The 23,424-nt window shown below is 38.4% G+C and overlaps 1 protein-coding gene across 5 annotated transcripts in view; it reads right to left on the reverse strand.

Moving 5' to 3' along the window:
• Nucleotides 1-4,937, reverse strand: part of SAV1 (salvador family WW domain containing protein 1) — a 144,297-nt gene extending 139,360 nt beyond the window's left edge. Inside the window, exon 1 of one of the 5 annotated variants that reach the window (XM_016425056.2) lies at nucleotides 4,337-4,926. In XM_016425056.2, coding sequence (XP_016280542.2) covers nucleotides 4,337-4,430 — 94 coding nt within the window. In that variant the 5' untranslated portion in view covers nucleotides 4,431-4,926. Of the gene's footprint in view, nucleotides 1-4,336 lie in introns of all 5 variants that reach the window. The other 4 variants (XM_056821101.1, XM_007473223.3, XM_001362306.4 and 1 more) reach the window with 4 other exon arrangements.
• Between the last annotated feature and the right edge of the window lie 18,487 nt (nucleotides 4,938-23,424).

Raw genomic sequence — 23,424 nt, forward strand, 5'->3', positions numbered from 1 at the left:
ATTGAAGCTTGATGCACTTTTACTTATTGTTTGGGCTTCTCTGATTGATTTGTGTGTTGACTTCATGAGAAAGTTTTGGGCTTGGCCTGTAGCTGTGGTTTTACTGAGAATTATGTACCTAAGTAAAAGTTAACCCATGATAAGTCTTTTGGGGATTGGGTTTAAGGGTCTGATCTTTTGGTGATGTTTTGGCGAATTAGGGTACAGGTGTTTTGCTCTTGCATTATTTCTTTTGAGACTAGGGGGAATAATATTCATGTCAATTCATAGGTAAGGGACATTGATGAAAGAGGTCATGTAAAGGGGATAGAATGGGCAGTCACATCTTGCCTGGTGACACCTTCCACATCTTAATCCTTCTAAACCCAGGTTGATCATCATCTACAACTCAATCCCCCTTCCTCCACTACCCAATTCTTTATTCCTATTCTTTTCAACCCCTAACCCCAAAGTCCCAAATATTCATTCTGCTGTGTCCTAGAATTCCTGATCAACAAGCGGCAAATTTGCTTTCATCTTAAATCTTTTTCCTTTCCATTCCTTCTGTCCTCTAGTTGTCATTAAAATAAGGCAATCTTCTGATGACACAGCCTTTATGGTTACACTTTCCAGACCAAGTTGAACTCATTCCTTTGAATTCAGGGATCCAAGGGGGATAACTGGAATATTCCTTATTTCCTATTGTTACTTCTAGGTTTTCCCCCTACTACTAACAATCAGAAAAATCTCATACTTTGAGGTCAATCCACATCTACTTCCCAATCAAAATCCTGATACTTGTTGTCTATAGACCTAAAGGATCCTCCCCTTCCTTCCTCAGTACTTGGCTCACAATCTTTCCTTTCTAATTCTTGCCCTGATACTAGGGGGACTTCATATATTGGCCCTCCCTCAAACTTAATAACTTTACAATTCCTCAATCTATCCATGTCCCATGTCCCCCAAGCCACACAAAGATGATCATACCCTTTATTTTGCCATCAACCATAAATGAACTCTTATCTAATTATAATCTATTGGCTTTCTACCCCTCCCTCTATCTTCCATTACCAAACCCTGTTGTTTGTCCACAATATGATCTCAAATCCCTTAGTTCTCTCTTAGGCACTAGGCACCTTTGCACTGGCCTCCTGTTCCAATCTTAACTCCTTGGCAAATCTGTTAAACTCAACTTATTCTCTTCTCTTAAGTGCCTTATCATAAGGCCTGACAAACTTCAGGCTTATGCTACTCCAAACTCCCAGTGTGTATCATTATACAAGTGCATTCAAAAGAAGAAAATCACACACCTGTTCTGAATGAAATAACAAAACAAATTTGTTACACAACTACAATTGTGGCTTCATTACTAATAGGCAATCCCTCTTACTTTCCTAAAATTACTATACCACTCTCCACGGATGTTTTTGCAAACCTCTTCGTCCCTCCTCATGACTTTTCCTCCCCCTCCTGCTCAAACTGAGTCTTGCTCCATATTTTACTGGGAAAAAAAAAATTAAATCCATTCACCCTTCTCCACCTCCTCATCTAATATCATTCAGATGAGTATGGCTACATTTTCACCTTCACCTCTCAAATGAAGTTGTCCTTCTCTTTGCCAAGACAAACCCTACACAAATGATCCCATTTCATCCCATCTCCTCCAAAAGACTGCCCCCTCTATCATGCCATTTCTTTCATTTATCTAGTCTCTCCTTGTCTATTGACTATACTTCCATCCTGTCTGAAACACAGTCAGGTCTCCTCATCCTCAAGAAACTCTCACTTGATCCTTCCATCTTCACTAATCTCATATCTCTTCAACCTTTTGTGGCTAAACTTTTCCAAAAAGGTCACGTATAAAAGATGCTTCTACTTCCTTTTCTTTCACTCTCTAGTTAACTATCAACAATCCAGCTTCTTCTGAACTTATAATTCCACCAAAACTGATCTCACATTAATATTTAACAACAATGTCTCAACAGCCAAATCCAGTGTCCTCCAATCCTGACTCCTCTGAAATCTTTGACAATGTTGATCACCTTCTTCTCTCTTCAATCTAAGTATTCAGAACACTGCCCTCTTCTAATGCTCCTCCTACATATATTGCTGCTCTTTCTCAGGTCAGACCCATTAATCTTTGGATTAATGGAGAGATCAGTTTTGGGACTTCTTCTCTAGTCTCTCTATAATACTTTACTGATAATCTCATCAGATCCTACGGATTCTCTTATCATCTTTATGCTTAGGATTCTCAAATTTAATTATACAACCCTAACCACTCCGCTAATGGCTAAGTGTCACATTTCCAAATGCTTACAACACATATAGATATCCTATGGACATCTTAAACTCAATAGGTCTAAAATTGAATTCATTATCTTTTTCCCATTACTCCACCTTCCAGACTTCTCATCATTCTCTCAGAACCCCAAGCACTAAAATGTGGTTGTCATCCTCATTACCTCTCACCATCTGTTGCCAAGACCTACTGATTTCACCTTGACATGAAGTTGCTCTGCTTGCAATAAATCTCCCTATTCCAGTCTATCCAAAGGGATTTGTTCAAAGCCTTTTACAACCTACCTCCCTGACACAGGCTGTCCACAAACAGGATACTCTTTTCTCAGCATTTTCATGGCATGGAATGCACTCCCTCTTCATCTTTACCTCTTGGCTTCAAAGGCTTCCTGAAATTCCAGCTAAAATCTCACTTTATAGAAAGTTTTTCTTAATCCCAATTTAATGCATATTGTTAAAAGCCTTTTTGTTTGTTTGTTTGTAAAGAACTAAGCACACTGGCCCATAGTGATTTCTATATAAATGTTTATTCCCTTTTCCTTCCCTCCCCATATCCCTTAATTCTAGTGTCTTCTGTGTTTATTATTAACTATTTAGCCTGTATACTTCTTTGTACATAGTATTCTGCATATCCCCCCCCCCCCCACTGGATTGTGAGGGCAGAAACTTTCTTATCCTCAGACATTTAATAAGGGTAGCAAGGTGGTGCAGTGAATAGAGCACTGGGCCTGGAGTCAAGAAGATTTGAGTTCAAATGAGACATCAGACATGTTATCAACCCTGTTTGCCTCAGTTTCCTCATTTGTAAAATGAGCTGGAGAAGGAAATGTAAACCATTCTGGTCTCTTTGACAAGAAAACCCTAAATGGGGTCAGAAAGAGTTTGAAATAACTGAAAAGCAGGCACTTTATGTTTACTGAATGTCTCACTTTTGTAGTTGTATATCCAGCATCTGGGGCTGCCAGTGGTAGGCAGGCAGTAACTGCCACATTGTATGCCTCAATAAATGCTTTTCATGTATTTACTTATGCATTCTATGATCCAATCAAACTGGCCTATTTGCTGTTGTTCTTTATACAGGATATTCCATCTCCTGCAATGGGTGTCCTATACCTTAAAAGTCCCTCTCGCCTCTTCTATGCCTTAGAATCCCAACCTTCCTTCAAAAGTCAGCTCAAGTGACACCTCTCCATCTGCTAATGCTTTTCTTGAAATCCTTCCTTTTCATTTATCTGTAAGTTTACATATGGAATATAAATTCCTTGAAAGCAGGGGCCAATTCATTTTTCTTTTTATATCAATACTTACCTGGCACATGGCAGACCTTTAAAAAGCAATTTGCTTTTTTAACTAGATATCTAAGCTGAAACCAGTTTCCAAATACTTATAATTGAAACATCTGGATAGTTAACTCCCTGGATTATCACAATTTACATGATTATCTTGTCTTTTATTAAACATGAGGGCGACATGTAAACATGTCACTGCCCCAGGGAAAAGGTTTTGATTGTCTCTTTTCCGTATACTAAGTCTTAAGTTAATTTTTGGAAAGTGAATACTCGCAAAACAAACAAAAGACATAATTAAAACCTGTGACTCTTAAAAAAAAAAAGTAAAATTAGTCAAGGAGACCAAGAGAAGTAACCAGGCAAACCCCAGTCATAAGAAGGCCTTTTCGTTTTGGGCCAAAAGTAGAGGATCACTGCTGATAAACATTGATAAAACAAGGTTTTGCCGCTCCTGTTCCAGGTCTTTCTTTCCTTTCCTGCCTACCGCTGGCAGCCCCAGGTTCCAGCCCGACATGCCGCACAAATTCGACTCAAGTCTTTATTCACACAGCTCTAAACACACGTTCTCAACCCTCCCTGGTTCCTCCCAGCTCCCAAGTTCTATTCCCTCTCGGTGAGGAGAAATCAAGCCTAAAGATTCCAGGCTTTAGGCCCAGAAGGGACCGTAGAGCTGATCGAAAACTGCCTTTACTTCCCAATGAAGGGCGAAGAGTTTCTCCGCGCCGCCACCACACCCCAGCCCCCTCCCCTACTTGTCAGGGACTCACTCCGCAGCAGTGGCGATGTCTCCTTCTTTACGTATTTCCCCTGCACCTCGGCCGGTTTGGACACTTCATTCTTAGTTTTCTTTCGGGACAGCATATCGTCGAACGGTCTCGAACCACTGGATGGATGTCTCCCAACAGCCGATCGAACTTTCCTAGAGCGCTGAGCTCAGATCTCCGGCCATACCAGGGGTCAGCGCCGCAACCTACTTTCCACCGCTTCCTCCAAGGTGCTGCTGGCTGTCGCTCTGTAGCCTCGGCTCCTCCGTAGAAATTGCTGCATGTTACAGGGCTACTAAGTGTGCCGGCCACTTAGTACGAAACTTTACGAAAGCTCGCCTGTTCCGCGGGACTGCCCAGGGACGCTGGAAGTGGAGTATAACCAAACGAAGCCAGAGCCATGGTTCACAGTGGCTCGGCCTGTGCCCTGGAACCACAACCACTGTAGCCTCCTGCGCCGGTAATCTTTCCCGGAGGTTGCAGGGCATTCTGGGGAATTCTACGCAGCACGTGCCTCTTCCGCTTGTTCTCTAGTACCTCTAGCTAAAGCATACCACGGGTAAAGTTTTAGAGCCTTTGGGAGACAAGGTCAGGCTTCTTACTGGATCATTTGAGGAAGGGAGGGAAGAAGGATACTTGAAGATAGAAGGAGAAAAGGCTTTGTTAGATTCCGCTTTCAGATCTGTATACAGAGTTCACCGCCCCCACCCCCACCCCATGAAAAAAATTTTCGGCCCTTTTCTAAAGTGCTAAAAAAAGGCGAGAAGGGAAGACCGGGGGAAAGGGGAGAGAATCGGTTTAAAAAATTATGCCTCGGTTTTGTATTGATGTGCAAAAAGTAAAAATAATTCACTACCCGGCAAACAAGTGAACTGGAAAATAGCAAAGTAAAACATTTCTTCTTTCAAAATATAGAAAAAATTAAAATCACATGCCAAATTATAATTATAATTGGCATAATAATAGATACCAACTTGAAAATCGCGACACCGATATAAAACATTTAAAATAATTGCTAAATGGAATTATTTTTTATTTTTCAATAGAATGTTAACACCTTATATGTGCATTGAATACAAAATATATATTTATTTATAAATGAGTTAATTTATAGATTATGTTGATCTAATTATATTTGGTTCTCAATATGTAATTATTTAAACCAGCTGACTGTTGACTAACAAAAATTTGCATACTATTTTCTTTTAAATTCTCTGATTTTATAGTGAATTTCAAAAGCAATTAACAAATAATAATATCACAGAGAAAAACAAAAAAAAAAAGGTGAGCAACCAGATTCTCTATCTTTCTTCTGTCCTGTGTGTAATCTAGGTTAAAGGCAGCATTTATCAGGCCAGTTCTAAAATCATGATTTCTACAACCTGAAATGTTGCCTCTGTTTCTTTTCCTTACTTAAAAGACTTTTTATATGTGAATGTCTACCTACTGCATCCTGAACAGAATCCCCAATATTCCTTAAATTTTCATTAAGAATTAGATTTATTAAAGCTATATTTTCAGCTACTAGTATTTGATACTACCAATTTATCATTATATAATAATTTTATTTCTTGAAGTTGTTTTCTTAGAAGATACAATTGTTAAGTTAGTTACTAAAATAGATGCCTTTGATTCATTTTAATATCTTTTTATTGATATATTTTGTTTTTAATATCACTGTGGTTACCCTAGTAGTTCTCTCTCTCTCAGGGGTAACAAATAATATTGTAAAAGAAAAAAAAAGAAAAAATCATCAGGTGATTTTGTAATTGATCAATCTGTCAAAAGTCTGAAAATGTGTGAAATGTGCAACAAATGCTGTATTTACAACAAATAGTACTGCTGTGAATATTAATTTAATATTAATAATCAATTTAGATTCTTTTACAAAATTCCAAGTAATTGAACAAATAGATTTAAGTAGTCCCTGCTTGAATCATGTTACACTTTCAGTGCAGAACAGGCTGTAGGTTATTAGAAAATATGAACTGTTTATAGTATAATAATGATATTTTGCCAAAGAAAAATAACAATACAAATGAACAATTATATACTAACTGCCTACTTTGTGCAAATCACTACAGATACAAATATATATAAAAAGTAGGTACTTTCAAAGAGCTCATAATATAAAGGAGAAAACAACTATAAATGAATAACATATATATAGTAGAAATTGTATATAAAATTAAGGGAAAGGTATTAGCATTAAGAGAAATGGGAAGGACTCCTTGCAGAAAATGGAATTTTATTTGAGAATGAAGGAAGCCAGAGAAGATAGGTGGCAAAGGAAAAAAGGCCATATTTCACATTTCAGACCTGTCCAACTTTTGGTGACTCCTTTTTGGGTTTTCTTGGCAAAGATGCTTGGAGTGGTTTGCTATTTCCTTTTTTAAGTTCATTTTACATATGAGGAAACTGAGGCAAAGGGAGTGAAGTGACTTGCCTATGGTCACACAGCTAGTAAATGTCTAAAGCCAGATTTGAACTCAGAAAGGAAACTTCCTGACTCCAGGACCAACACTCTATCCACTGAGCCAACTAGATCCTCTTGCAAAGTATATAAAAAAACTCAAATTGCAGATTGTTCCAAGGAGACCTATAGGATAGTTTCTATTCCAAGCTCAGAAGTAATAGAGTGGATATAATATTTAAAAACTATGCCCTAGAGTTGAAATATAAAATTATGTTTGATTATTCATAGAAAAAGCCTGTTGATGGTCTTACACATACTGTATATAATCTGTATATAATCAAAGGAAGGGATAAGGAGATTAAAACAGTATTGAAAGATCTGAACAGGAAAGAGAAAGAATAATTAGGAGAACTTGTGGCCAGTGAAAAGACCAGTGGAGAATAGAGATGGTGGACTATATACTATATAGTAAACCTAATGATGAGATTATACTTTAAAGGAAAGTCCTCCCTAAAGTTTCAGAAATGACCAATGAAGTGAACAGACATGAGGGATCTTCGATTTTGGTTACTGATTTATGTAGCATCCCAAGCATATTCACATCTATGAAATATAAATGACTGTATGGTTACTGTGTCTCCAAGCATAAGGTTATACCAATGAGGCTTGTGAATGTAACCTTGAACTGGCCATGCGGCCCTTGGCTAAGACAAACTCATTAACATGCTCGGACTCAATTCCCCGGGAAAGCACCAAGGTTTGCAATCTACACGCCCAAAGGTGTTCCCTCTACCTTGCCACCCAATCTTAATTGTCTATACTTTGTGATGTGAGTACTACGTGCTTGGGAGTACCGCCCAAGCAGGACAGGAATAAATTCAGAGGCAAACCCATGAACTTCCTCTTGGCTTTCTCTCCCCTTCCATGGAGCTCCACTGGGCTCCTTAATGACTATGTCTCTCTCTCTCCTCTTGACCTTCTCCTTCCCCGAGGCTGTAACCATCTCGGCCTGCATTCCCTATCTTAATCTCCTCATCCACCTTGTGTTCCTTTGTACTCATACTTTCCTATCAAAGGGAGTATCATAGGGATTGCCTGCCCTATCCAACCACTGACTTGGCCATGTCTTTCATTTCCACCCTGGTTCTCGGTTCCTATATCTCCTTGGGTCCCATCACAAAGGTGAGCCCCTTCCCTTGTGGGCCCCTGCTGGTCAGGGAAGTCCATTAAGGAAAATCCCACAATTTAAGATTAATATACTTTGTGATTGATATCAATGACCAATGAAAGTAAACAATTTGCCTTCACATGGAAAGGGATACAATAGTAGATTGCTTCAGGGATATGTTAGAAGTCCAGTTTTAAGTCATGTATAGTGTAGCAAGAGTTTGAGTGACAGCCTAGAATTCTCCAAGAGCTGGCTGGGTAAAAGTCCTAAACTGTTGAAGGAGGAGGTTTCTAACTGGCAGTCTACAGCTGGAAGTGAAGACTAAAGCTGTGAATTTGAGATTCCCCTGGATAAATCATCTATCAAGCAGCTTGCCTGTGAGGATCGACTAGAAGAGGTGGAGAGGAAATCTCCAGTCATACTGGTGGACAGATTGACTGGGGAAGAGAAGCCCTACTTTGCCTGGATCATCTAAGGACAGCATAACTTGGATTCCTGCTTCCTAACCCATCAAAGGACTCTAAGTGAGAATCTGGGCTCCCTGTTAGGTCTTAACTTTAGTAACCCTTAGTAATCTTTAGTTTAGTTTAGCTTAGAGGAGGGTTAATCTTAGAAATTAACTATAGTGGGTTGGGGTAAATAGTCAGATGCAAACCCTTCCCCTCATCCTCCCTTATCTTTAGCCCTTCTCTGTTAATAAACTCAGTTATTTAATATGTGATTTTCCCGTTGTATAAACCCTGTCCCCTTTCCTAAATCATTATAACAGTTGATAAAAATTAGATAAAATTGACATGCTTTATTCAGAATTATGTGTAATTCTGGGATTATAAAAAGCAAGAGGTAGAAATTGCTGATAGAATTATTTTTTTAAAACCCTTACCATTCTAATTATTGGTTCCAAGGCAGAAGAGTGGTAAGGGTTAAGCAATGAGGGCTAAGTGTGAAGATGGGATTAACTCTCTCCTGCCCATTTTTATATTTAATCAGCAAAAGTGTATATGCCCCACTTATGCTTAAGTGGGGGAGGTCTATGACACACATGTGCTATAGTGGGTGTTGAATCAGGAACCCACTGACTGTGCTCCAGGCAGCCCTAAGCAAAACTATAGCTATAATTGGTCCACTTAAAATGGAAGGAAGGCACAGGAAGTGAGGAAAGGAATGGTCTTTAAAAGTTGCAAAAACTTGATTTTCCTTTACAACTACCACATGGGTGAGTGAAAAATGCCGACACCATTTCCTGGCTTTCTGGAGGTACTAGTCTCTGGAGAGGACACTCATCTTGGAGGAGGCCTTATAGTTAGAACCCTTGGTTAATTTACCTTTGGACCCCCTTTGTTGGAGCCTCTGAAGCCTTGCCTGGTTTGGACCTGACCAGAGTAATTATCTACTCTCCCTCGTTTCCTTACTTTCCCTCTTTCCCTCTATTTTATAAATAAATTGCTAAAAAGTCATTCTGACCTGAATAATAATTTCTGGCAACCACCCTTTTATATATTCAGGCCAACCATAATTTTAACCCTTACACCAGGGTCACACAACTAGGGAGTATCTGAGGCCAGATATGAACCTAGGACTTCCTGTCTCTAGGCTGTAAAGGACAATTTTATCGTTTTGACCTAAACTATATCAATTATTGGTCGCCATGGATATCCCAAATAAAAAAAAAATACCCACGTCAGTTGGAAATTTATTTAATTAATATAGTGGAAAGAAATTAAGAAGAAGGGAGAAGGAAAGGGTATAGGATTTGTCTTGCCTGGCTTGTGCCAGAGGGAAGATAAGAGGCTTTAGGAAGGTAAGGTTATGGAGAGTAAAAGAGGAAGGAATCAGCCAGAACTCCAAGAGGTCTCAGCCAAGATGCCTGAACCTGAATTAGCTCAAGGGCAAACTCACCGCCAAAACCCAGACAAATAGCTGCCACTACACCAAGATGTCAGAACACTTAGCACGCTGCCAACCAGATCTGCCTCTCCAGGGAAAAGGGCCAAAGAGGAAGTGACGTGCCCTATATAGATGGTTTTATGTCACTTTCCTGTGTCTCATCTGTATCAATGTTAGCTTAGCTTGACTTAGGACAGCCCAGGGGTCTGTCAGCTGTTTCTGCACATGTATGTTGAAGGTCATCTTCTTAGATACTTAATCCTTGAGTATGGGTGCAAACATTCCTGACCTTGTAAAACTAAGTAGGGTGGAGCAATGTAGAGTTCCCAAGGCCTGATTCTGTTAGACCAAGTATCTCCATTGTTACAAATCAGGAAATAGCTAAATCAAATCTTCTAAAATATGGTCTGAGTAGGGTGGAGTAGTTTTAAAATTTACAATCCCCTCTGATGATCATTGGGAGACTAGTCTCCCCATTGATCTTTTAACATAATCATCATGTAATCCTAAAGCACTTCTAACTACAGATGTATACAATATTCAGTTTCTAAGAGGAAATTACAATACTTAGGGAGGAATAGAAAAGAGAGAAAGCAAAAACAATGTTTTGCCAGGCGCATTGACAAAAAGCCAAATCAGGGGCAGTCCCCTTTGGCATAAAAGTGTACATTTACAATAAATGTTCAATCAAACATCAGTTCAATCAACCACACACAAAGTTCATTCTTGATCTTCTTGATGTAGTGTGGGTTTTCTGGCATCTTTCTGCAACAATTCATTCTCTGAATTTAGGAATTATCAAACTTCTTCCTTGAAGATCTTTCTTGAACAAAAAATTTCAAAATCTTGGATTTTTATTAAAATACAACCCCCCCTGAAGTGAGTGTTAAAAAACATCCAGTTCAACTCAGGATGCATGGTTGAGTGTGTATGGGTGTGTATGAGTCAATTATTAAAAGAATTGAAAAAAATGTATAAAGGAAAAAATGGAAGAAAGTTAAACTTTTGGGAGAAAGAAAAAAAAATTCAAAATCAGAATCAAAATACCAAAATCTATGTATATAAAATGTTGAGTAAGCAAGAATAAATTCATAATAGGCCCTTGTACAGGTCCAATTTAAAGTAATTTCTATCCCACAAGTCTGTAGGACAGAATGCAGTAATAGTTCACTTATCCATTTGCAGCCAAGACTACAGGAGTAGTTTTAAAATTCACAAGGCCTGGCTCTCAATCCACTGAGCCACCCAGCTGCCCCTGCTGATAGAATTATTGAAGAAATAAACTATAGATGGTGGGAAATTTCTGAATAAAAGTCAATCATTAGTTAAGTTTTTAGATATGAGTTGTTATCTCAGAGGAACTATTGGTTCTTCAACCAATAGTAGAAAAGACCTGAGTTCAAATCCAGTCACCAATACCTAATAAATGTTTGACCTTGGGCAAATGCCTTAACCTCATTCTGCCTTAGTTTCCTCAAGTATAAAATGGAAAAAATAAGAGCACTTACCTCCTGAAATTATTGTGAGTACCAGATGAGCTAATATTTATAAAGCACAGTTCAAAGTAGCTACTTAATTAATCCTTCTTTCCTTCCTTCCTAGAGAATGCCAAAGGAGAAAAGAAGACAAGCTGAATTGTTCAATTTCTGGAGAAATTATATTCTTCACATAGGTATGATGCTAATGTAAATTTATAAAACAACAAGAAATTTTAGAGACTTTGAGTGAGTCCCTAAATAGCAGCCTACACAAGAGGCAGGCCATTGACACTACCAACACTGATTTCTATACTAGCATAGGTCAAAATCATCTCCAATAAAAATGTTGGAACTGCTACCATTGAGTCAATACTCAACTGAAAGTGGATTACAACTGACAGAACAATCCTGGGGAAACTTGGACAATCCTTCATGAGGAGATAGTGGTTTATTACTGTTGACATGCCAATTAAGCTTCCAGTAAGGGATATCTCCAGATTAGGCAAATTCCTTGTTGAGTGGGCCCCAACCTGGCAACAGTTAGAAGAACATGGCTCACAGATATGAGTACAATTCTCATGTCACAGGGTACAAAGTGGCAACTGGCTCTTGGAGAGGAACCCAAGTTAAGCTATGGACCTAGTTCCCATCTTTTTAAGAGTACTGGAAAACCCTGGTGGGGTAGAGTGAAATGTAACATACTTGTCCTTCCAGGGGTGAGAGACTGTGTTATCTATGTAATATGTGGGCTCTTGTGTAGGATAAAATTGGGCCCTTCACTTTGGGGGAGACTCCTGGAGAAATGCTTTTCTTGGAACTTTTGATTTTTAAATAATCCCATAGAGCAAGATCCTGGAGAAATTTGGGGAAAATAATTTTTAGGAGGTAAATGTTTGTTTTTCTTAGTGAATGTTCCCTTACAAGTTATTTCCATTAGTGTAAATTTCCAAGCTTTTCATTTGTCAATTGATATGCTGTTAAATATGATACTTTTTATATTAAGTTTTAGTATACTAATATGATCTAAATTATTGAGTCTTATAAAAGGACCAACCATAATTTTTACCCCTTACATTTACTTACTTTGAAAAACTGTCAATAACGAAGTGAAAGTAACAAAGTTGATATATACCAGTGTTTTTCAGTGTGGCATAAGAACATGCTCAATGCCTTAAAACAATTAGAACAGATTGGCATATATAATAACTTGATTCTTCTACTTAATTCAAAATATTTCACTTCAGTTATTATCTCATTTCCATTATTTGTTATTAGGTATTATGTATTATTGCTTCTTATTATTTATTTTAATATTTTCCAGTTTTTATTCTAAATCCCTCTTCAGGAGGATAATATTCTGCAAAAAATCCTATCCTTCTGCAAGATCCTTAGATAATTCTCTTTTCACACATATGACTTCTATGCCTAAGCTAGATGCTAACATATGAATTCACCCCAAAAATGTTTTACCCTCCTATTATAACAATTGGCTTGGGATAGGGGTTTATAAAACATTAGGCAAATTATACTACATTGTATCAAATTTCTATGGTAAAATATAACCAGTTTCTAACCATGCTCAAATAAACTAGATAATACATGTAAATAGTCTTATCTCCTCTATGCCCTTGTATAATTTGCTTGCATTAAAAAATATATATTCCATATACAAGTGTTAGTATTACAACAAATAACAAGTCATGATGTCTCTTAAAAATAACAGAAGATAGATTATAAATTATTTTTCTGTAAGATAAGTGATGGCATACAAGTCTAACTCAAAAACAAAAAATGCTGCTAATTTAATCTGATGAAACAATATAATTATATCCTGGTTTAGATGGTACCAAGTCATTGCCTGATTGGATCATTCTGATTAGAAGTATTTTAAATAATCAATGACAGAAAATAAGGCCAAATATTTATGTATGTGATTGTGTAAAAAGAATCACAATTTCTGACTAAACAACATTGATCTCAAATACTAATAGCTTAGGTTTTTTTTCAACTTTAAAATAAAAGATTTAATATAGTGTTTATATATTTCACTGTTCAATTGCCATGACTATAGAGAAGAAGAGCAACATGGTTACAGGAAATGAAGAAAATGGTCCTTTAGACTGATGTAAATTCCAAGCAAGAGGCATAGAGACAACCAATATAATTCCATTGACAAAAAATTCATCAGCCAAGTTCAGAATCAGCCCAGCGGGAACATTTTCCATTTAAGACAAAATGTAATCAAGGCAAGGGAATCGCTCTCCTAGCTTCTAGGTCTACCTGCAGATAACAGATGTCACCCTCATAGACCTGCTGGCATTATAAGATTTGTTGCCTTAATGGCATGTCTAAATGAGCATACCTGGAATCAGATTTAGAATAGTTACACAAGATTTCTCTTCAAATAGCAAGCTTCAGTAACTACAGCTTACAGCTGTGAAGGGTTAAAATTTTGGTAGGAGTTTGACAAAAGTGAGGAGAGCAGTTTGATAAATACACTAAGTTTAATTTAGAAGTTCAGTTAGGAAATAGAAAGGAAAAAGTGAGATTATTACTCTAATATTTAGGTATTCCTAATCCTACCTAAAATGTCTAGAGGAGGCTCTGTCAAGATGGTGGCATAGACACAGTGAAAGTTCAGTCCTCTGAAAACCCTTACTTAACAATTACAAACTAAATGCTCCTAGGGGACTGAATATCAAACCTAACAACAAGACAGAGCCAAGGAACCCTCCTGCTGGATTCAATTTAAAAGGTATGCCCCCAAAAGCTGGAATTTGAGAACACTTAGGTCTAAGGGGAAGGAAGAAGGAAGGCCCCGGGACCCCTTCCCCACCAAGAGCTCTAAGCCTCCAGCGGTAGCTGGAACCTCTGGGTGGGCAAGGGTGCTGGTCTGGAAGGAGTACAAAGCTGTGCCACACTCAGAGCATCAAACAGGTGTTACAAGGGAATCACTTTAAAAGACTGATATATATTAATTTAAGGTCGCCAAGGAATTCAGCTATGTAATTCCTAAATGAAAACTCAAGTTTGCAGTCAATCTTTTATGGAGTTTAATTACAATAGGAGGAAGAAAGGAATTAGAGATAGAGAGAGAGAAAAAGGGAGAGCAAGGAATAGGGCTTAAATACCCCTTCTGTTTAGGCTGGGCCAAAAGGCCCAAGCCCTTAGATAGCTGGGGCAAAGAAAGGAGATCAGTCCCTATTACTCACGTGACCAAAATGGAGAAACAGTCTCAGAGGCCCCCACCTTCAGCTTCCTTCAGAGCAAGCTTCTCAGAGCACACTGCCACCACTCCGATCAACTCCTCAACCCCGCCCGAGTCTCCAGACCCCCCTGATCTTTAAGGAAACCATCCAAGTTGCCTCCCCTCAGTTCTCACATCTACCAATCACTGTCCATCAATATCCCTGTGCATCAATGGAGGCTCTAGCTTAACCCAGGACCGCCCAGAGGCTTTGCACATGTCTGTTGAAGGTCATATTTTCAAATGATTAAATCTTTGCTCCTTTGCTACAGCCCTTTCTAAATCCTGTTAACCTGAGTAGGGTAGAGATTGGAATAATTAAATTTTGATCTATGCTGCAGCCCTTCCTCAATCCTGTTAGGACTGAATAGGGTGGAGATTGATTCCAAGTATCTCCATTGTATCAATTCTAAAATCAATCATGACTCAAAGAAATTCCTGTTCTATGCTTAAGCATAGGTCAAAGTCCTTTCCATTGTTCAGCAAAAGGTTTCTGTCCTAAAGTAATCTTAAGAAGGGAAGAGAAGGAACCTCCCATGCCAATGGGGTTCCCATTCCAATAGACTATCAGTAAGAAATTTTCCAAGTATGAAATATCCCAATGGTGAAATTTCCAACATTTATAAGTCTAAGGAATTTTGAGGTTTACAATGGCGGTGGGAAAGCAGTTAGAGAAGAAGCATAGAGCTCAGAGTAGGCAGCCTAGTTGTGAACTTTATGTTACTCCACCCTACTTAGTCTAACAAAAATCAGGAAATTGTGAACTTTAGATTACTCCACACTACTTAGTCTAACAAAATCAAGAATGTCTACACGTATACTTAAGGATTAAGTGTTTTAGAGGAGGGCCTATGACAGACATGTGCTAGTAAATGGCAAATAAGAAACAACTGACAGACCCCTGGGCTGTCCTAAGTCAAGCCTAAGATATCATTGGTACATGTGAGATGTAGGAAAGTGATGTAAAACTGTCTATATATTTCGCATAACTTCCTCTCCACTGGCTCTTTGGTGGCAGAGAGGTCTCTGGCTGGCAACATGCTGAGCATTTTGGCATCTTGGCATGGCGGCAGCTATTGTCTGGTTTGGTGGTGAGTTTTCCTTGATACTATATTGGGAGAAGCTGAGTAGCTAGTTCAGGTTCAGTCATCTTAGATGAACTCTCTTGGAGTTTAGGCTGATACTTTCTCCTTTACCTTCCAAACACTATCCTCTTAGAGAAAGCCTCTAATCTTCCCCTTGGCACAGGCCAGGCATGAGAAATCCTACACCTTTTCCCTCTCCCTTCTCCTTAATTTCATTCCTCTATATTAATTAAAATCACCATAAATTTCCAACTGACATGATATCCCCTGGCAACCAAAAATTAAATTTAGATTAGGTCACGGCCCTAAATTATTCTTACATATTTGCAGCAGTAGAGACACTCCATATGCCCCCCCACCAAGGTTTTGGCCTCAGGGCACATCTAGCTCTGCAACTCAGCTGGACTTAATCCCATCAAGGCCTCCAGAGTGCAGGGAAGCTCAGCCTCCAACACCCCTTCTCCACAGACTGAGCTGAGAGATTTGCTGACAAACCTCCAAGGGTAAAGGCTGACAGAGAAGCCCAAACACACACACACAAAAATGAGAGGAGCAAAAGCTCAGGCAACTGCAGGGAGTTAAGAAGAGGTAAATATGAGCAAACAACAGGAAAAAAAATGAAATTACAATCAACAGCTTCTATACAGGCAATGAACAAAGAGGAAAAGGAACAGATAAGGATGAAGGAACATCAAGCAAAAACAGAAACTACAGTGAATTGGATACAGGGTTTGGAAGAACTCAAAATTCAATTCAAAATACAATTAAGAGAGGCTGAAGACAACTGGGGAAAAGAACTTAAAAAGTAAGATAAGACATCTGGAAACAGAAAACAGTCTTAAAATCCAAAATAAATCAGCTTGAAAATGAGGCAAAGGAGACAAAATATGAGGCAGAGAAGAAGAAATGTGAGGCAAAGGATGAAGCGAAGAAAATGAAAGATGTGGCAGAGAAGATGAAAGATGACCTGCAAAGAAATCATACCAGAAGGAGGATGACCAAAAAGCCAGGAAAGTAATCCAATACTTAATATCCAGAATAAAACAACTAGAAGCAAGCAACTTCACAAGACAGCAGGACACTATAAAGCAAAACGTAAATAATGAAAGAATTGAGAAAAATATGAAGCACCTCATTCCCAAAACAGAAGATTTAGAAAATCGTTCCAGGAGACACAACTTAAGAATCATTGGTCTACCAGAGGACTATGACAAAAGAAAAATCCTGGACACCATACTACAGGAAATTAGCCAAGAAAACTGCCCCAATATTCCGGAATAAGAGGAAAAAGTGGAGATTGAAAAAATCCACAGATCACCTCCTGTACTTAACCCCGAACTAACAACACCCAGGAATGTTATATCCAAATTCAAGAACTATCAGACCAAGGAAAAAATATTACAAGCTGCTAAGAAGATGTAATTCAGATACCATGGACGCACAGTGATGATAACACAGGATCTGGCTACATCTACACTAAGGGACCAAAAGGCCTGGAATATGATATTCCAGAAAGCAAGGGAACTAGATCTACAACCAAGAACCAATTACCTAGCAAAACTGACCATATTCTAAAAGGGGAACATATGGACATTTAACAAAATTGAAGAATTCCAAGCATTTGTAAAGAAAAGACCAGTCCTCAACAGAAAATTTGATGCCCAGCCACAGAACTCAAGAGAATTATCAAAAGGTAATTAAGAAAGAGGGACAAAAGAAAAGCAAAACAAAACAAACAAAAAAAAAAACCAAAATTTTTTTAAGAGACCCAATAAGTTAAAATATGTATCCCTATAAGAAAAGAAGCCATTGGTAACTGTTAAAAATTTTTATTATCACCAGAATAGCTAGAAGAATTACACTTAAAGGGAACAGTGACAAACTGTATAGGATGAAATTCCAAGACATTTATATGTATATAGATATATGTATGCATAAATACATACATATGTGTATAAATATATATACACAACTAGAGCTAAAAAAAAGAGGTTAATACTAAAAGAAATGGGAAAAGAAACAAAAGGGGGTAAGTTTATATTTCACAAAGAAGTTCATGGAGGGATGGGGGAGAACATCAATACACTAGAACGGTAAAGAGGTTGGAGATAGGAAATACTCAACTCTTACACGCACTGAAATTGACTCAAAGGGGGAAGAACAATCAAATACATAGGAGTAGAGAATTTATTTGCACCCTATAGGAAAGTAGAATGTTTACAAACGAACAGGTGGGGAGGGAAGCAGTACAAAGGAGGGAGAGGGTGGGGGTAGTATAAAAACACTGTAAAATAAGGGGGCATTTAGAAGGAAGGGGGTATAAAGGGAAGTAAAATAAGGGTGGGAATTAGGGGGACTAATTAAAAACAAATCATTGGTGTAGAAGGAAATAGAGAAATAAGAAATGGCAGGACTAGGAGTAGAAATCAAAACACTGGGAAATACACAACTAGTAATCATAACTCTGAATGTGAATGGAATGAACTCACCAATAAAACAGAAGCAGATAGCAGAGTGAATTAGAAACCAAAACCCTACCAAATGCTGTCTACAAGTAACACACATGAGGAAGGTAGATATACATAGGGTAAAAGTAAGAGGATGGAGTAAAATCTGTTGGGCATCAATTGATAAAAAGAAGGCAGGATTTCCGGGTAATCATGGCTGCAATCTAAATGCCACATGCTTCCTCTCCCCAGCACCGAACGAAATAGACTACATCAAAGGAGCATAAAAATCACCTTTGGAGGAACAGAAGGACACCGCAGTACTCCCAGCACTCCACAGAGGCGAAGGTATGTGGGGCTTGAACATTTCCACACTATAATAAGAAGGAGGGAAAGCTTGCACAGAAAAGTGAACTGAGCCTCCCTTCCTCCACCCCACCTCCCCCACCAAACCAGAGTGAGCTACCTGAGCGCACACCGGGACAGTGAGTGAGTGGGGAACGTCTCTGTCTGGGGGGGTGGGGGGCACTCCAGGGTCCTTGGGATCTGGGGACTGCCAGGAAAAAACGTGTCAGGGCGGTTTCACTGGAGAACCCGGCGCTGATTACGGGGGTCAGTGGAGCTGTACTTGGGGCAGCTGCGCTGAACATCTCCGCGGAGCTAAACACCAGGGGCGGACCACGCGCTGATTATCTGGGCGGGACCCAGCGCTTTAAGAAACCTCGGAGGCTGGGAAGAACTAGTCTGAAGCAACCTAAATTCACAGAAAAACCGCCCATATAACCCAGACCCCAGACCAAAAAGGAAAGGGGAATAAAACCACCAAAGGGATGGCTCACATGGCCCAAAATCAAGCCTCCAGGAAGAAAGGGGAAAAAGTGACTATTGAAAACTTTTATGGTGGAAGTATCCAAGGAAAAGAGGAGAATGAGGAGGAAATCCAAAAAAAATCAGAACATGCCTCCCAAAATGGAAACTACCAACAAGCTCTGGAAGATCTCAAACTGGAACTTATCCAAAAGATGGAAACCTGGACAGAAAAATGGGAGAAAGAGATCAGCAGTCTGATAGATAAGACTGCTCAATTGGAAAAAGAACTCGAAGCATCCAATAGAAGGGCAGACAAGGCTGAAAAGCAAAACCAGTCCCTAACGACCAGAATCAAGCAACTCGAAGAAAGCGAGATGATAAAACAGCAAGAATCAATAAAGCAAATCCAAAAAATTAATGAATTAGAAGAAAACATAAACTATCTCACTGAGAAGGTCACAGATTTGGAAAACAGAGGGAGAAGAGACATCCTCTGAATTATCGGTCTCCCAGAAAAACCAGAGATAAACAATAAACTCGATATTATTCTACAGGAGATTATAAAAGAAAATTGCCCCCACGTTCTGGAGAAAGGGGGCAAAATAGAAATAGAAAGGATTCATAGAACACCTTCTATACTAAATCCCCAAAAGACAACCCCTAGGAATGTAATTGCCAAATTCAAGAACTTCCAAGAAAAGGAGAAAATCCTGCAAGAAGCCAAGAGGAGGAGCTTCAGATATAAGGGGGCTCCCATAAGGATCACACACGACTTAGCGGCTAACACACTAAGAGACGACAAAGCATGGAACACGATATTTACAAAGGCAAGAGAGCTGGGTCTCCAACCAAGAATCAACTACCCAGCAAAACTGACTATATACTTCCAGGGGAAAGTATGGGCATTCAACAAAATAGAAGATTTCCAAGCATTTGCTAAGAAAAGACCAGAGCTCTGTGGAAAGTTCGATATTCAAGCACAGAAAGCAAGAGAAACATGAAAAGGTAAATATGAAAGAAAGGGAAAAGGAGATTAATCTTATCTTTTCCTTTAAGTCAAACTCTTCTATAAGGACTACATTTACATCAAATTATATATATTAATATGTGGGGAAAATGTTTTGTGTAACTCACATAAATTGTAGCAACATAAGAGTAGTTAGAAGAAACATGCATAGGGAAAGATTGGGGCATTAAGAAGATTTGGGGAAAGTGGGGCTAAGAAAGGAAAAGGGAGGGGGGAACCATTGATAACACTAAGATTAACTTCAAGAAATAGGGGGGGGGACTCAATAGAATAATCTTTCCCATATAAAGATACACATGGGAAGGGGAGTGGAAGAACTCTCATATGAAAAGGAGAGGAAGAGAGCGTGAAGTGGAATTACTTAAACCTTACTCTCAGTGAAATCAAATCTGAGAGGGAAGAACATCTAGATCCAGTGGGATCCTGAAATCTATCTTATCCAATGGGGCAAGAAAGAAAGCAAAATTAAGGAGAGGGAGGGGGAAGAGAGTATAAAAAGGAAGGGAAGGAGAGGGGGGAGGGAAAGGGAGCATAAAAATGGAGGGGCTAGAAAGGGAAGCATCTCAAGGGAGAGGACTAGGGGGACTGACCTAAAGTATATCACTGGTTCAAAAGGAGAAAGCTAAAGAAGAAAGATCAGAACTAGGGGAAGATATCAAAATGCCAGCGAATCCACAAATCACAATCATAACTTTGAACGTGAATGGGATGGACTCACACATAAAACGTAGACAAATAGCAGATTGGATTAGAACCCCAAACCCTACCATATGTTGTCTTCAAGAAACACATATGAGATGGGTTGACACTCACAAGGGTAGAATTAAAGGCTGGAGTAAGACCTTTTGGGCCTCAACTGATAGAAAGAAGCCAGGAGTTGCAATCATGATATCTGACAAAGCCAAAGCACAAATAGACCTGATCAAAAGGGATAGGGAAGGTAAATATATTCTGCTAAAAGGGAGTATAGACAATGAGGAAATATCACTAATCAACATGTATGCACCAAATGGTATAGCATCCAAATTTTTAATAGAGAGACTAGGAGAATTGGAGGAGGAAATAGACAGTAAAACCATATTAGTGGGAGACTTGAAACAACCACTATCAAATTTAGATAAATCAAACCAAAAAATAAACAAGAAAGAGGTAAAAGAAGTGAATGAAATCTTAGAAAAATTAGAGCGAATAGACATATGGAGAAAAATAAATAGGGACAAAAAAGAATACACCTTCTTTTCAGCACCACATGGCATATTCACAAAAATAGATCATACACTAGGTCATAGAAACATGGCACTCAAATGCAGAAAAGCAGAAATAATAACTGCAGCCTTTTCAGATCACAAGGCAATAAAAATATTGATCGGCAAGGGTACATGGAGACCCAAATCAAAAATTAATTGGAAATTAAATAACATGATACTCCAAAATCAGATAGTTAGAGAAGAAATCATAGAAACAATTAACAATTTCGTTGAAGAAAATGACAATGGCGAAACATCCTTTCAAACCTTATGGGATGCAGCCAAGGCAGTACTTAGAGGAAAATTCATATCCCTGAGTGCATATATTAGCAAATTAGGGAGGACAGAGATCAAGGAATTGGAAATGCAAATCAAAAAACTTGAGAACGAAAAAATTAAAAACCCCCAGAAGAAAACCATACTAGAGATCCTAAAAATTAAGGGAGAAATTAATAAAAAAGAAAGTGACAGAACTATTGAGCTAATAAACAAGACTAGAAGCTGGTACTTTGAAGAAACAGACAAAATAGACAAAGTACTAGTTAATCTAATTTAAAAAAGGAAAGAAGAAAGGCAAATTAACAGCATCAAGGATGAAAAGGGGGACCTCACCTCCAATGAAGAGGAAATTAAGGCATTCATTAAAAACTACTTTGCCCAACTATATGGCAATAAATATACCAACCTAGGTGATATGGATGAATATTTACAAAAATATAAATTGCCTAGACTAACAGAAGAAGAAATAGTTTTCTTAAATAATCCCATATCAGAAAAAGAAATCCAACAGGCCATCAAAGAACTTCCTAAGAAAAAATCCCCAGGGCCTGACGGATTCACCAGTGAATTCTATCAAACTTTCAGAGAACAGTTAATCCCAATACTATACAAACTATTTGACATAATAAGCAAAGAAGGAGTTCTACCAAACTCCTTTTATGACACAAACATGGTACTAATTCCAAAGCCAGGCAGGCCAAAAACAGAGAAAGAAAATTATAAACCAATCTCCCTAATGAATATAGATGCAAAAATCTTAAATAGGATACTAGCAAAAAAGACTCCAGCAAGTGATCAGAAGGGTCATCCACCATGATCAAGTAGGATTTATACCAGGGATGCAGGGCTGGTTCAATATTAGGAAAACCATTTACATAATTGACCATGTCAACAAGCAAACCAACAAGAACCACATGATTATCTCAATAGACGCAGAAAAAGCCTTTGATAAAATACAACACCCATTCCTACTAAAAACACTAGAAAGCATAGGAATAGAAAGGTCATTCCTAAAAATAATAAACAGTATATATCTAAAACCATCAACTAATATCATCTGCAGTGGGGATAAACTAAATCCATTCCCATTAAGATCAGGATTGAAACAAGGATGCCCATTATCACCTCTATTATTTGACATTGTATTAGAAACACTAGCAGTAGCAATTAGAGAAGAAAAAGAAGTTGAAGGCATTAAAATAGGCAAGGAGGAGACCAAATTATCGCTCTTTGCAGATGACATGATGGTCTACTTAAAGAATCCTAGAGATTCAACCAAAAAGCTAATCGAAATAATCAACAACTTTAGCAAAGTTGCAGGATAGAAAATAAACCCACATAAGTCATCGGCATTTCTATATAATTCCAACACAGCTCAGCAGCAAGAACTAGAAAGAGAAATCCCATTCAAAATTACCTTAGACAAAATAAAATACTTAGGAATCTATCTCCTGAGACAAACACAGGATCTATATGAACACAACTATAAAACACTCTCCACACAACTAAAACTAGACTTAAACAATTGGAAGAACATTAACTGCTCATGGGTAGGATGAGCCAATATAATAAAAATGACCATCCTACCCAAACTCATCTATCTATTTAGTGCCATACCCATGGAACTTCCAAAAATTTTTTTTACTGATTTAAAAAAAAACATAACAAAGTTCATTTGGAAGAACAAAAGATCAAGGATATCCAGGGAAATAATGAAAAAAAATACAAAAGAAGGGGGTCTTGCAGTCCCAGATCTCAGACTATTTTATAAAGCAGCGGTCATCAAAACAATTTGGTACTGGCTAAGAGACAGAAAGGAGGATCAGTGGAATAGACTGTGGGCAAGCAACCTTAGCAAGACAGTATATGACAACCCCAAAGATCCCAGCTTTTGGCACAAAAATCCACTATTTCATAAAAACTGCGGGGAAAATTGGAGGACAGTGTGGGAAAGATTAGGTTTACATCAACACCTCACACCCTACACCAAGATAAATTCA

This window comes from Monodelphis domestica, chromosome 1 (genome assembly GCF_027887165.1).
Source record: "Monodelphis domestica isolate mMonDom1 chromosome 1, mMonDom1.pri, whole genome shotgun sequence".
Lineage (NCBI taxonomy): Eukaryota > Metazoa > Chordata > Mammalia > Didelphimorphia > Didelphidae > Monodelphis > Monodelphis domestica.